Raw genomic sequence first — 15,222 nt, forward strand, 5'->3', positions numbered from 1 at the left:
CGGTAATTGTGTGGAGTTGTGCCCCTCTTATCCAATGTTTTTTGTCAGTGTTTCCTTTTTATAAATAAAATTTTTTTAAATGCAGTATGCCAAGCTGGAGCTGCAATTAAATTCATGTGGGTTGTCGAAACTTATATACTAAATGTTACCTTAGCCTACATTATAGGGCTTGGTGAATATATTGCATAGTTTGGGATAAAAATGGATTGTGTGCTCATAAAAAATGTCGGAAGGAAAACACTAGTAGATCCATTCATTTCAGGATGAAAAAAAAAGTATTATAAATATTCATAAGGAAACACACACACACACACACACACACACACCCCAACACACCCTTCAACCTCCGTACACACATGCACACCATCGGAGGCAGAGAGAAACAGGAATGGGGAGACAGATGACTGATCTTAGGTGGCTCCACCTTCAATCCCATCTTTAGTTGTGCCCACTCTTCCCTCTGGCCTTCTCCTTGCTGCCAGGTAGCCTGCTCAGTCAAACTGCCTTCAAAAACCCCAGCTGTGCTACCAAAAAGGTGGTGCAGTGGATAAAGCATGGGACTTTCAAGCATGAGGTCCCAAGTGCAGTTCTTGAGATCACATGTGCCAGAGTGACGGTTTGATTCTCCTTTCCTCCTCCTCTTAAAAATAAATAAATAAATAAATAAATAAATAAATAAATAAATAAATATAAATGGGCTGGGCATTGGCATACCCAGTAGAAAGCATATATTACCATGCAAAATGACCTGGGTTCAAGCCCCGACTTCCTCCCTGGAGAGAGTGGAAGCTTCACAAGCAGTAAAGCAAATATGCAAGCGTCTCTATTTCTCACTCCCTATCTTCCCTTCCCCTCTCAATTTCTCTCTGTCCTATCAAATTAAACAGAATGCAGAAAGAAAAATAAAAAATAAAGAAATCTGGCCACTAGGACAGTGGATCCATCATGCAGGCACTGAGCCACAGTGATAAGTCTGGTGGTAATAATAAAATAAAATATAAAGAAAGGGGGCCAGGCCATGGCATACCTGGTTAAGCATGCACACACTACAGTGTGCAAAGACCCAGGTTTCCTCACCTGCAGAAGGAAAGCTTCACAAGTGATGAAGTAGAAGTACAGGTCTTCTCTCTCTCCCTCCCTCCATGACTCCCTATCTTCCCCTCCCCTTTCAATTTCTGTTTCTATCCAATAATAAATAAATAGGGACCAGGGGGTGGTGGCACACCTGGTTGAGAGGACACTACAATGTGCAAGAACCTGGGTTTAAGCTCCCAGTACCCACCTGCAGGAGAAAAGCTTTGCAAGTGGTGAAGCAGGGCTGCAGGTGCTTCTCTGTCTCTCTCCTTCTCTATCTCCCCCTCCCTTCTTGATTTCTGGCTGTCTCCATCAGTATTATATAAAGATAATTTTTTAAAAGCTTTTAAAAAACAATAAATACATAAATAGTTTTTTTAAAAATGTCTATTTTAAAAATTGCATGTTCAGTGGAGAAGCAATTACAGAAGCCAGATCATCTATATTCTGCACCCTATAAAAAATTTTGGTTGGGGAGTCAGGTGGTAGCATAGCAGGTTAAGTGCACATGGTGCAAAGCACAAGGACCCACGTAAGGGTCCCTAGTCAAGCCCCCAGCTCCCCACCTGCAGGGGTGTCGCTTCACAGGCAGTGAAGAAGGTCTCCAGGTGTCTCTCTTTCTCCCTCCCTCTGTCTTCCTTTTCTCTCTCCATTTCTCTCTGTCCTAACAATGGCGATATCAATAACAACAACAATAACTACAACAAAAATTTTAAAAAATAAGGGCAACACAAGGAAAAATAAATATAAAAATAGTAATTTTTAAAAAAAAATTAGTTCACACTTCCAGAGGGATAAAGAATAAGGAAGCTTCCAATGGAAGGGATGGGATACAGAACTCTGGTGGTGTATGGAATTATACCCCTGTTATCTTACAATCTTCTTAATCCTTGTTAATCACTAATAAAAAATTTTAATTAAAAAAAATGCACAAGGACCCAGGTTCAAGCCCCCAGTCCCCACCTGCAGGGGGAAAGCTTTGAGAGTGGTGAAGCAGTGCTGCAGGTGTCTCTCTATCTCTCTCCATCTCTATCTCCCCCTCCTCTCAATTTCTGGCTGTTCCTATCCAATAAGTAAATTAATTTAATTTAAAAAACTAAAATTTTTTTTTAAACTGCAAAATAAATTCCAGCTGCAAAACATCACCCCTCAGTTCGGTGAAAAAGGGCAGACACCTGCTTCTGCTGCTGCTGTCCTCACTGAGACCATAGAGGCAGAACAGGACTTGGTACACTCTATACTCCTGCTACAGAGCACCGGAGTCTGAGCATGGGAGGTGGAGAGTGGGGACAGAAGTAGTAGCTCCTGTTGGATGGCCTACCACCCTCCTCTCCTCCCCCCTTACAGAGCCAGGACAGCCCCCAACACCCTGCCCCTACCCATATCCCACACAACAGCAAGGTCCCACATAGCCCTCCTCTGCAGCCCAGCCACTCCAGAGCCTCTGCAGTTTTTTTTCTGTTCTTCATGTTGTTTTGGTTTGGTTGAAATGGGAGAGAGACCAGAGCACTGCTCAGCTCTGGCATCTGCAGTAATAATGGGTGACTGTACCTGGGACTTCATACATACAAGCCCTGAGCAGTGACCTGGAGTTCTGTCCTGGCCCCAACCATTTCCTTACCAACCTTCTTAGGGGAGGAGTTGTGGGGCATCTGTTCTAGACCTACCACTGCCAATGAGACAAAACAACAGGGTCAAATTGTTCCCTCTGAACCAAGTACTGCTAGCTTGCAGTTAAAAAATTATAAATATGGGGGCCAGGCACTGGTACTTCAGTTGAAGACACATATTACCATGTGCAAGGACCCAAGTTCAAGCCCCCATTCCCAACCTGCAGGAAAGATAAAGTATGTCTGTGGGTATCTATCTTTCTCTTTCCTTACCATCCTCTCCTGTCTCAATTTCTCCCTGTTCTATCAAATAAAACAGAAAGGAAAAAATGGCTGCTAGAAGCAGTGCATTCACAGTGCCGGCACCAAGCCCCAGCAATAACCTTAGTGGCAATAAATAAATTAAATTAAAATTATAAATGCTAGGGGGCCAGGTGGTGGCGCACCTGATTAGGCACATATATTACAGTGCACAAGGACCCAGGTTCAAGCCCCCACCCACCCCCCACATGCAGGGGGAAGGCTTCACAAGTGGTAAAGAAGGTCTGCAGGTGTCTCTCTGTCTCTGTCCTTCTCTGTCTCCTCTTCCCCTCTCAATTTCTGACTGTCTCTATCTAATAAATGAATAAAAACTAGAAAAAAAATTTTAAAAGAATTATAAATGCTTGAGGCCTGGTGGTAACTCATACATTATCCTGTGTGAGAACCTGGATTCAAACTACAAAAGGGAAGCTTCACAAGCAGTAGAACAGTGCAGCAGGCACCTTTTTTTCTGTCTCTGACTCTGACCCTCTATCAAAAAAAAAAAGAAAAGAAAGAAAAAAATAGCTGCCAGGAATGGTGTAATCTCACAGGTACTCAGCCCCAGCAATTACTTTAGTGGCAAATAAATACTTGTGGGGGGAAATTTAAACTACCTGTAAATCTGCTACATTTAAGCTCTCCTTCCTCACATGACCTTTTTTTTTTTTAATGTATCGAACAGTCATTAAGGAAAGAATGCATCTGCCATCCAGGAGGCAGCACAATGGCTACAGCACGAGATCTGGAGTCTTATCCCTCACACTACATGTAACAGAGTGGTGTTCAGACTTCTTCCTCTCTCACTAATGAAAAGAAAAGGGGGGAGATTGACAAGAAAGGGGGAGGATGGTGTGAGAGAAAAAAGGAAGGCAGGCCCTCCCCAAAGTGTGCAGAGTGGAGTGACTAAAGCAAATACACAGAGGCCTTTCAAGTCAGAATGTAGATGGAATCCTGACGTCCACTTCAGGCCCCTCTCTAATATGGTGTCTACCACCCCTCAGGCTTTTCAGCAAGCCAACTCAGTAAATCTCTCTCTCTCTCTCTCTCTCACACACACACACACACACACACACACACACACACACACACACACACACTTCCATACCTATACACTTTTTCCCCCAATTAATTCACCTAATTTGAGTTGTGTCAGTACGCCAAGATCACCAAATCGCTCCCTGCTGAGATAGGCCCATTCCAGAAGGTCTGCACAGGAGCTTCTAGTCCTGAAGGTGTGGCTATAAAATAATGAGACCTGCAGGCCAGCAAAATAACCAAAGTTGCTGAGCCCACCCACCCCTCCTTGGAACTCCTCTTCGTAAAGAGCTTGGACAGTTGTAGAGCTAAATTCTTTAGGTGTTAAAAACTGATTTCTGGATAGTTAATGTTATCATCACAGTATTTGGTTATTGGGTTAACTTTGAAAAGTCCTTTTGTTAGGGTTTGCTGTACAGTACCCAGTATCTTGTATATAGCTGTGCTATTGGTTGCTTCTGATCTACTTGGTCTAGGCTTTTGAGAGAGTCCGCATATCAAATACACAGCCTATATATTAAAAAGACTCAGTTTGTGTTTTGAGAAACTTTGAGACATACAATTAATTTTCCCCCTCTCGTATTAATTAACTAGTGATTTATATGACTACATTTTACTAGGAGTGTACATAAACACCATTCCCACCACCAAAAGACTGTGACCCATCCCTCCCATCCACTCCCACCCCCCACTGTTCCAGGAAGCTGCATGTCTACTCCTCACCACAGGGTTTTTACTTTGGTGCCCTACTTACAATTTGGTCAGGTCCTGCTTTTAGTTTCCCTTTCAGATCTTCTTACTCAACTTCTGTTAATGAGTGGGATCATCCCATACTCATCTTTATCTTTCTGACTTATCTCACTTAACATAATTCCTTCTAGCTCTGTCCAAGATGGGTCAGAGAAGGTGGGTTCATTGTTCTTGATAGCTGCATAGTATTCCATTGTGTATATATACCACAGCTTTCTCAGCCACTCATCTGTTGTTGGGCACCTGGGTTGCTTCCAGGTTTTAGTTATTATGAATTGTGCTGCTATGAACATAGGAGTACACACCTCTTTTTGGTTGGGTGTTATGGAGTCCTTGGGGTTGAACCCTAAGATAGCAGGAACCTCACATCTCCACTATAGAGCCTCTACTTCCCCCAGTCCTGGAACCTTTGGATAGGGCCCACTTTCCCGTATGCCTCTCCCAATCCATATCAAATAATATTGCATCTGCCGATCGCAACCTAATCAACACAACGATTGCCACCTCAACATATTTCAACTCAGACTATGTCCAGAGACTTCACGTGTGGAATGACAACCCTTCAGCTTCATTACTCGGGTGAGACCTTTCCTTTCATAGTATTCTCTAATTCCATCCCAGAGGGTTCACTTTCTAACAAAGTCCCAAAACCTAGATATACACCAGTTTCTGTGAGAGAGAGCATATGTTCACATGTATCCATACACTACTGCAAAATATATACCTGAAAGCAGAAGTACACTAGAGTTTGCAGTGAGTACCCCCCTAACACTTCCTCTCCACTATTCCAAGCTTTGGGTCCATGATTGCTCAACAATTTGTTTGGCTTTGTATGTTAACTCTCTTTTCAGCCACCAGGTTCCAGATGCCATCAGGATGCTGGCCAGGCTTCCCTGGACTGAAGACCCCACCAATGTGCCCTGGAGCTCCACTTCCCCAGAGACCCACCCTACTAGGGAAAGAGAGAGGCAGACTGGGAGTATGGACCAACCAGTCAACGCCCATATTCAGCGGGGAAGCAATTACAGAAGCCAGACCTTCTACCTTCTGCAACCCACAATGACCCTGGGTCCATGCTCCCAGAGGGATAGAGAATGGGAAAGCTATCAGGGGAGGGGGTGGGATATGGAGATTGGGTGGTGGGAACTGTGTGGAGTTGCACCCCTCCTACCCTATGGTTTTGTTAATTAATCCTTTCTTAAATAAAAAAAAAATTGGTTTCTGGAAAAACATCAATACTCCAAGTCTGTTCAGTGGAAGATCAAACAAGAGGACTTGCTCTTGGTCAAAATGAAGTATGAAAGCTATGAAAGAGAGAGAGAAGGAGTGAAGAGAGAAAGCTATTTTGCACAGCATATAAATGAGTTCAAATGTTAGGACTTGGGTTTGTGGTTTCTACACAGTTAATTTTATCTCCTCCACATATCTCAGTTTTTTGGGTTTGTTTGTTTTGATTTTTTTATTTTTGGTTTTCAGTCATTGCTGGAGCTTCACAGTTCCATACTGACTTTTTCAAAAGGGGTATAGGGAGAGGCAGAGCGAAAGAGGAAAAGATACCATAGCACTAGAGTTTCTCTCAGTGCACTGGGGTCCAGGCTCAAACTGAGGGTCACGCCTGGCAAAGCAGGCACCTCCCAGATGAACTACTCTGCCAGGTCCTCCACCAACCTTTATGTAAAGTGCAATGCAACCACTCACAAATGCTCACATATAGTACTGAGTGCAGAAGTCAGCTTGGGACTTAAGAATTCAACAAGTCTTAAGTCTTTGTCTCCTCTCCTGCTACAGGTAGACCTCAAGTAGCCAGAGATAGATGCAATCCTGAAATTAAGGGCAAACTCTGACAGGTGTTTCCTGGGACACTTATTAATATTGGACAATGAAAGTCAGCCTCTCAGGAGAAACATTAATCATTAGCCAATTGTTGAAAATTAACTACTGGTCTATAAGTGCAAAGTGTATAGCCCTTGTGCCATCATTCATTTATTTTCTTGCTTGTTCCACATGCATTTGGTTTATTTATTTATTTATTTATTTACTACCAGGCCTATTGCTGGGGTTTGGTGCCTGCACAAATAATCCATCACTTCTTTTTTTAATTTGTTTTATTTATTTTCCCTTTTGTTGTCCTTGATTTTATTGTTGTTGTAGTTATTATTGTTGTTATTTATGTTGTTATTGTTGCATAGGACAGAGAGAAATGGAGCATGGAAGGGAAGACAGAGAAGGGGAGAGAAAGACACTTGCAGACCTGCTTCACCACCTGTGAAGCGACTCCCCTGCAGGTGGGGAGCCAGGGTTCAAACCGGAATCCTTAGGCCGGTCCTTGTGCTTCAGACATGTGCTTAACCCACTGCGCTACCACCCAACACCCAGAATCCATCACTTCTGGCAGCCATTTCCCCTTTTTTTTTCCTTCTTCTTACTTTTTATTTAATAGAACATAGAGAAATTGAGAGGGAAAGGGAAACTAGAAAGGGAGAGAGAAAAGGGACGCCTGCAGCACTGTTCACAACTCAACAAACTTCCCCTCTGCAGGTAGGAACTGGGGGGGGGGGACTTAAAACAGGATCCTTAAGCATAGTAACATGTCCACTCAACCAATTGCACCCAGTCCCACCGTAAGTGACTATTGGGTCCCAGGGACAAGCAAACCAAACTCCAGTGCTGCCTCTAAGAACACACATGCTAGCTTCACCTAAAGTCCCACAGCCAGTTTCCCAGGGAATCAGACTGTCAGACCTCACACAACAAGCCACTTCCCAAAGTGGTGAGAGAACCAGGTAGAAAGGGGTGACCAATGTGAAGAGGAGGGGGTGGCCATGCTATGGAAACAGAGGGAAAGCACATATATAGCAAGTCCACTCTAACCCCTATCACAAAAACAGGTCCAATAACATCTTTACATCACCAACAGGATTCAAAAACTGCTCTTGCACATTCACTTGCTCATTAGATTCTGAAGTATAGCAAGCAAAAGTAAGCAGTTTCAACTCGGCAAAGCACCACAGGGTAGTCAACCCCCACTCACTCTGGCATTCCATAAGCAGGATGTCCCTCATCCTGAACTAAGAAGAAGATTAAATAAGTGAGAAACATGGTCAAGGACTGGGAAGACAGTATAATGGTTATGAAAAATGACTCTCATGCCTGAGGCTTCAAAAGTTCCAGGTTCAATTCCCAGCACCACCATAAGCCAGAGCTGAGTAGTGCTCTGATTAAAAACAAACAAACAAACAAATAAAACTGGGAAGAAAAGTATTTCAGGGCCAGGCAGTGACACACCCAGTTGAGTTCACACATTACCATGTGCAAGGATTTGGGTTTAAGCCCCCAGTACCGCCCTGCATGGCGGGGGTGGGGTGGGGTGGTTCACGTGTAGTGAAGCAGGACTGCAGGTGTTTCTCTCCAGCTCTCCTTTCCCCTTTTAATTTTTCTCCATTCTATTGAGTTTAAAAAATATACACACTCAAAAAAATATACATACTCAATAAGTGAAACTAAGGAAATATGGCCACTGATGGTACAAACCGGGAGCCCAATGTGGGAATCAACGACCACTATTTCAAAGGCTTCAGTGCCCATCCTGCCCCCCCCCCACCACACACACACACACACACCCAGGTCTGCACATCCACAAAGAGAAGCTGCCCAGAAACTTGAAATTGTTTATATACATTTACTCCAAGCCTGGGAAAACACACTGCTCCCAAGGTATTCTCTAAACCCCCAGAGGGGACCAAGTTCCCTACAACCCAGACAAAACACATTTCTGGACTGGTGGGGACAGTGCCATCTCAGAGCCAAGTGAAGTAATTATTCCACTGCAAATGACCTGTGACATAACAGGAGCATCTCTCACAAAGCTGGCCTGGATCATGACTCTAAATGCTCAGTGTGCACGTTTTTCACAGGCCCAGGATATATAGGAAACACACCAGCACTCTGCTACGCACAGCTCTGCAGTCCATATGGGTCTTGGCCCTCTGTCTAGCCATTCACGTTAATTGAAAAGTATTTACTACAGATGAAAAATAAGCTTCGTTCAGCTGCCTCTAAACTGATCCCAAAAATAGAGCAATTGCTTTGGCACAAATTAGGGCAAATGTATAATGTATAAAAAAATTGTTTAAAACAGCAGCTCCCCAGTGGAACATAGGCATGGCATGGGACCTTGCTTTAATTGCGGGGGAAATCCACAAAGACCTCCCCTCCCCACAGAGGGAAAGGAGATATTTAAAGCATCAGGCAGAGACTACATTCATCTGGCCGTGTGAGCACAAAACAGGCACAAACTGAAATGCTCTGAGCTTCAGAATACAGAGAGTAGAGGAATATGCTGTTTACAGAAAGGTCTGCCAAAGTAACACTGTTACTCTCTCCACTCCACCCCAAAATATGACTTGTGTTTAAGAATCACCAAGACAAGATGGAGGGGAAGCTAGCTGTAAGCATTTCTTATATTTTATCCCCTGGCTTCACTGATGGCACTTCTATCATCAGCCTGAATCTTCCTGGGGGCAAAAAAATTTGAATATTAATTAGTTTATGCAGACAACTCCATTAATTATTCCATTGATCTGAATTAATCTGCCTAGCTGAAAGGTATTTATTTTCTAACTTTGTTTAATCGTGTTCTCTTGATCTACAGAAAGCAACAAACTGGGTCACCATCCACATTGTTAAATTTGGTAACAAGGCTGACACCATCTGTGGCCTAGACTACAATGATCTACTCCCACTGCTGGGGGCTTCTGTCACCACTTCTGCTTTTCCTGACTTATCTACACAGCTAAGTTGGAAACAATTTAAAATATACACAATTCCACAAATGATCTCAGGCATGGGGTAAATATATACTATGAGCATTCAATATCCGAAATAGGCTACAACATTTTTAATGTAACATGAAGTCTTATACACAAGCCAGTATGACAGAAGTCAGAAGAGTCCTATTCAATATCTTCAGAAGTCAACAGAGGCAGCATCAGACTTTTGTGCCTGTGGCTCCTGGTTTGATCTCCAGTACTACATCTGTTAAGAGTGATGCTCTGGCTTCCCCATCACTCCCCTTTCCTCTGCCACATCTAAAACTCTCTCTCTCATATATAATAAATAAAATAAAACTTAAAAAAGAAAAGAAAAAAGAAAAAAAGGGGGGCCGGGCAGTGGTGCACCAAATTAAGTGCACATAGTACATGCACAAGGACCCATGCCAAGTCCTGGTTCGAGCCTCCGGTTCCCCACCTGCAGGGGGAAAGCTTCCCAAGTGGTGAGGTAGGTCTTCGGGTGTCTATCTTTCTCTCTCCTCTCTCAATTTCTCTCTATCCTATCAAAATGGAAAAAACAGCTGCCAGGAGCAGAGGATTCGTAGAGCCGGCACCAAGCCCCAGCAATAACCCTAGAGGCAAAAAAAAAAAAAAAGAAAGAAAAGAAAAAGTCAACAGAGGTCCCAACACATGAGTTCCATCTTTATAACACTAAAGAACAGCCAGTCCTTCTGAAATGTAGCCTCAACATGAGAAGTCAAAAAGGGGATGGAATGAACTAAGGTAAGCAATGGAGTTTATTGTCATTCACTATAGCCCCTCCTTCACTGGTCATTCTGCTTGGCCTCCAGTTATAAAGACCTGATCCTTGCAAGAAAGATGCTCTGGCACCAGAAAAGTCCTAATACTGCTTCTGGATTTTTAAGTCAGATTGCAGAGTGTCAGGCATAAAAAGCAATCCTCATAATCTTCTTATCTAATGCCCTTGACAGGTGAGTGGCAGTGCAAACAGGATATGAAGAAAGCCTCAACATACTGACAGCCAAGTAAGACATGCTCCTACTATGAGCAAAGATAAGTTCCCAGTCCAGTGCTCCCTAGTGCTTGCTTGCTCTCCTCCCGCCTCTCTCTTTAATATATCAACATTTCCCAAAGGAAGCTCCATGAAACACTAGTTCCATGATACATTCTGCCAAAAAAAATGTTTAACAAATCCATGACCAATTACTTTTAGGGACTATCTGAGTTAAATGAAATGAACCTGTTAGTTTTTCTTTTTTCTTTTAAACTATAGACCTTCCCAGAACTTTAGGAGGGCAACAAAGTATGTGATGTATTCCAACTTACCTAACCACAGAATAGTTTCCTATAGAGGAGTAAGAACTTCAATAATATGCTTTTTTCTTCTCAAAATTATGTTCCACATAAATTTCTTAGTTTTTGTTGTATCCTCTCCTCAAAAAAGTGAATAGTTCATGTGAAAAATCTGTGATCCTTTTCTAATAATAAGAAAAACTGACCAAAGTATCCACCAATCCCACATAACAACTTTTTAGTGATTTTTTAAAAGAATGTTATAAGAAAAAGAATAGTAGAAGCAAAGGCCCATATAGAGAGCAACATTTTTTTTATTTTACTTATTAATGAGAAAGACAGGAGAAGAGAGAGAAAGAACCAGACATCACTCTAGTACATGAGCTGCTGGGGACTGAACTTGGGACCTCATGCTTGAGAATCCAATGCTTTATCCACTGCACCATCTCTCAGAACACTAGAGAGAAAAGTTATTTTTAAGTCTGCTACAAACATCTTCCAGAAAGAGTTCCACATTTATTTACACAAGATACATGACTTCAAACACTTTCATTCAGTATAAATTTGAAAATGCAGATTAAAAAAAAAAACACTGCTGAAAAGTTTCAGGAAACATCACATGCACAAGTATTTCAACCCCCAGAAAACCAGCCACCAGTTCAAATACAAAGGCAAAAGATAAGCACACATCAGGACAAGAAAGAATGCTAAAGACACTTACCAAGTTATGATTTGTTGAATTAGAATCATCTTCAGGGAATGGGATGTAAATAGCTAAGGCCACACAATTGGCAAAAATAGCCAATAATATAAATACATCAAATGGTCTGAAAAGTTTTGTTAAGGTATGTATCTTAACATGTGTTATGCAAATATAAGCCATCTCAGACATCACACTCCCAATCACACCCCTTTCCAATTGCTCTTCAAATGAAATTTAGCAGCACCTGCCATTGGCTCCCGAGACTCAGACAACAGAGGAGCACGTTCCTTACCTGGCTCCCTCCTGTCTTCATACTAAAACCTGGGGCTCTGAAAGAAAATGCAGCCACATAGCTGAGAGACGCCATGACTCTCTCTGGAGACAAGGCATCTGTTCTAAAAAGAAAATGCACACAGACAACTTCTCTGATCCAACTCTGGTGTTCAGTTGCTCTTTCCCAGACCTTTCTAGACAGTTACCTCATTTTTCCCTTGTGTCCATGAGCACAGTGGAGACCAAGGGCACCCCCACGGTGCCTAACAGGGTACTCAGATGATCATCTCCACTGGAGCCAGCAGCCAACATCTTGGTTCCTCAGGGTGGTCCCTTCAGCCTCCTGGGCACTGGAGGGAACTCCTGCACTTACATGTCTTCCTTGGGATAGGGCCTGCTTTGCATCCCTGACCACACCAAAACACTTCCGGGAAAAGGAAATGCTTTTATTTTCACTGGAGCCAATGAATCATCTGACTAATAAGAAAACAGTCTGCTCAGAAAGGAGACCTCAGTCAACCTCTTCTGACGGGTGGCAGGAACTGGATCCCAGCCTCCTGTCCATCTGAGCCAAGGGGTGAGTGGACAGAACACCCGGGGTCCCTGAGATCTGGGACGCAATGATTATCCTAGGGAGTCTGAGAGTTCAGTTTGAAAAAACACAGAGGAGACTCCCAGAAATGGAACTCCAGGCCAAGGACACAGACAGAATTATTATTATTATTATTATTATTATTATTATTATTCTCCTTCTCCTTCTTCTTTCCAAACTCCTCCACCAGTCAGGTTCAGGAAGAGGTCCACACTAGCCTCTTCCCTCCAGGCTCCTCACACTCATGATTCAAATGCCTAGCATTTGGTGAGCTGGGAAGACAGTGTGATGGTGATGCAAAAAAACAACTTTCATGCCTGAGGCACCAAAGTTCAATCCCTAGCACCACCATGAGCCAGAACTAAGCAGTGCTCTGGAAAAAGAAAACAAATGCCTTGCTTTTTTAATTGGCAAAAGGAAATTCCAGAGAAGCACAGCACTAGTGAACAAATGGCTTCCTCCCTGTGAAGCAAGTGCTCATATCTGAAGCTACCTGAACAACCTGAGGCCCCAAATGTCAGAGCCAGAAGCAACCTTGGCATTTATCTGCACTTCCAAAGTGAATTCCAGACACAGGGAGAAGAAACTGCCACTAAAAGTCACAGATGCATTTACTCCTGCTGGCATCTCATGAAATCTTTTTTTTTCTCAATCATTGTCCCTGAGTTGCTACAAATTCAAGGTATAACCACTGAACAAAATAGTATTGGATCTAAAACAAACTCTCCAGTGCCCACTGAACAAAGGGAAGCTTCATATTTTATATACCTGCCACTGTGAAGTTTCAATTAGTTACTTCCTCCCTACACCACACACATTCTTACGTACACGCATATGATTCAATATGCCCACAAACAGGAGGCAGATACAATAAAACCCTTGACATACAGCTTCTTCTACTGCTTACAGACTCCACTGCTTGCACTTTCTAAAGGACATTAGCAAAAAGCAACTTGTTTTAAAGAACAGTCACTAATAAAAGAACATGAGATGAACTTCCCTCTTCCCCCTCCAAAAAAAAAAAAAAAAAAAATGAAAGGATACTTCCATTCCACTATACTGATGCAGGCTCTTCGGATGGGGTTATTTAGTGACAGACAGAAAAGGGCACGGGCAGGCCGGCTGTTGGACGAGTTACCCTGTTTTTTGCTCTTGGCATATTGCTGACGTTTTCTTTGGGAGAGAGATCCAACAGGTGGGGTTGCAGAGGTGCTCATAGTCTGGGCAGCCTTGGCCTGCCGGGCAGCATGGATCGCAGCTTGCCAGGACAGAACACTTTGCTTGGAGCTATTCGGCTGACAAGGTGGGCCTTCACCAGAGAGAGGGAGTCTGTTGCCTCTTGCATAGTTTGCCTCTGGAGAGAAAGGAGGGAGAAAAATGAAAAATCGTAAAAGACAAAACAAAACAAAACTACAGGGAAAGCTAGGAAATCAGAGAGAGAGCAAAGGTTGCCTCCCATCAACAGCAGGGGGTGGTTATACACCCATACTTCCATTTTGAACCTAGGTTCTTCTGGATCAGGTTCTTCTGGATCATTCCTACATAAAGTGAGTTGGTTGGGAATTCTCCCATCTGTTGGTTGGGAATTCTCCCATCTCCCATCTGTTGGGAATTCTCCCATCTCCCAAACTGAGGTCACATTAAGCTCACACTTTTCCTAACATTTTTTATCTTTTTTAATTTTATTTATTTTAATGAGAGATACTAGAGATACTGCTCAGCTCTGATTTATAGTGGGCTAGGGATTGAACCTGGGACCTCAGAGCCTCAGGCATGAAAAAAATCTTTTTGCATCTCACCATTATACTGTCTCTCCAGCCCCTTTCCTGACTTCTAAGACCCACAAATATTGCCAGTAAGCTGACAGATATGTACAGCAGTTTTCCTCCAAAACAACTATCACCATATCTATCTCTATCTCTCCCTCCCTCTCTCTCTCTCTCTCTCTCTCTCTCTCTCTCACACACACACACACACACACACACACACACACAGAGAGAGAGAGAGGCAGTGCTAATAATTCAATAGTCTTAAATCATGTTCAGGGTGTGATTCCAACATCTTTCCACTGCCACAAAAGCTTTTATTTTCAGCATGAGAAAAAAAAAAAAATCATATAACCACACATGGACACTGGGGACAACAGCAAAAGCCCCACAAGAAATCTTGAGATTATACACTGACACTTCCTGCAGATGAAAATTCATGATGCTTGGAACTCGTTTCTGCCACAGGCTTCCGAAAACAGAAAACATCTTTCCGGCTTCTTTGCATTTTAAATTGCAGCCACAGCAGCCAAGCCAACATCCAGTGAGAGACACATGCAAGGCAGGCAACCTGCACCCCTGCACCCCTACACCTAGGGCCTCAGCAGGAAAATCTCTGTGGAAGCAGGCCCCAAGTACAGCTTATGGGGCAAGTATCCAAGGACACACAGGGTATAAGCCCCTGTCCAAGTGGCTTTGGGTAAGACCTCAAAGCAAGTAAGTACCTTGGACCAACACCTACAGAAGTCTAAGTAAGAGAAGTGGTGAAGCAATGATAGACAGTTGCAAAAATAATTCCTCCCAACTGTCAATGGCCATCCAAAGCAAGAGAGGGGAGGGTCCACTTGCCCAGCCGTCTAGAAGGGAAACACGGGGTGGGGATGGGGGGGGGGGGCAACAGACAACCCCCTACCACCAAGGGTAGCACCAAGCCTATCTTGGGGGAAGGCTCAACCCAGAAGGCCAGCACACCCCACAGGATCACAGGGGGCACCTTCGACTTCCAAAGAGTAGAGAACAGGGTCGGCCAAAG

General features: G+C 43.3%; 1 protein-coding gene across 21 annotated transcripts in view; it reads right to left on the reverse strand.

Annotated features, from left to right (window-relative positions):
* CACNA1D (calcium voltage-gated channel subunit alpha1 D) overlaps window positions 1-15,222 on the reverse strand; it is a 375,944-nt gene that overhangs the window by 359,705 nt on the left and 1,017 nt on the right. For all 21 annotated transcript variants that reach the window (XR_009552983.1, XR_009552982.1, XM_060203128.1 and 18 more), the window contains exons 2-3: window positions 13,468-13,777; window positions 11,577-11,682 (exon numbers count right to left, since the gene is read on the reverse strand). Coding sequence is in view for 19 of the 21 variants with exons in the window: in XM_060203128.1 (XP_060059111.1) it covers window positions 11,577-11,682; window positions 13,468-13,777 (416 nt within the window). In the remaining 2 variants the exon portion in view is untranslated. The remainder of the gene's footprint in view (window positions 1-11,576; window positions 11,683-13,467; window positions 13,778-15,222) is intronic.

This window comes from Erinaceus europaeus, chromosome 12, assembly GCF_950295315.1.
Source record: "Erinaceus europaeus chromosome 12, mEriEur2.1, whole genome shotgun sequence".
NCBI classification, from domain to species: domain Eukaryota; kingdom Metazoa; phylum Chordata; class Mammalia; order Eulipotyphla; family Erinaceidae; genus Erinaceus; species Erinaceus europaeus.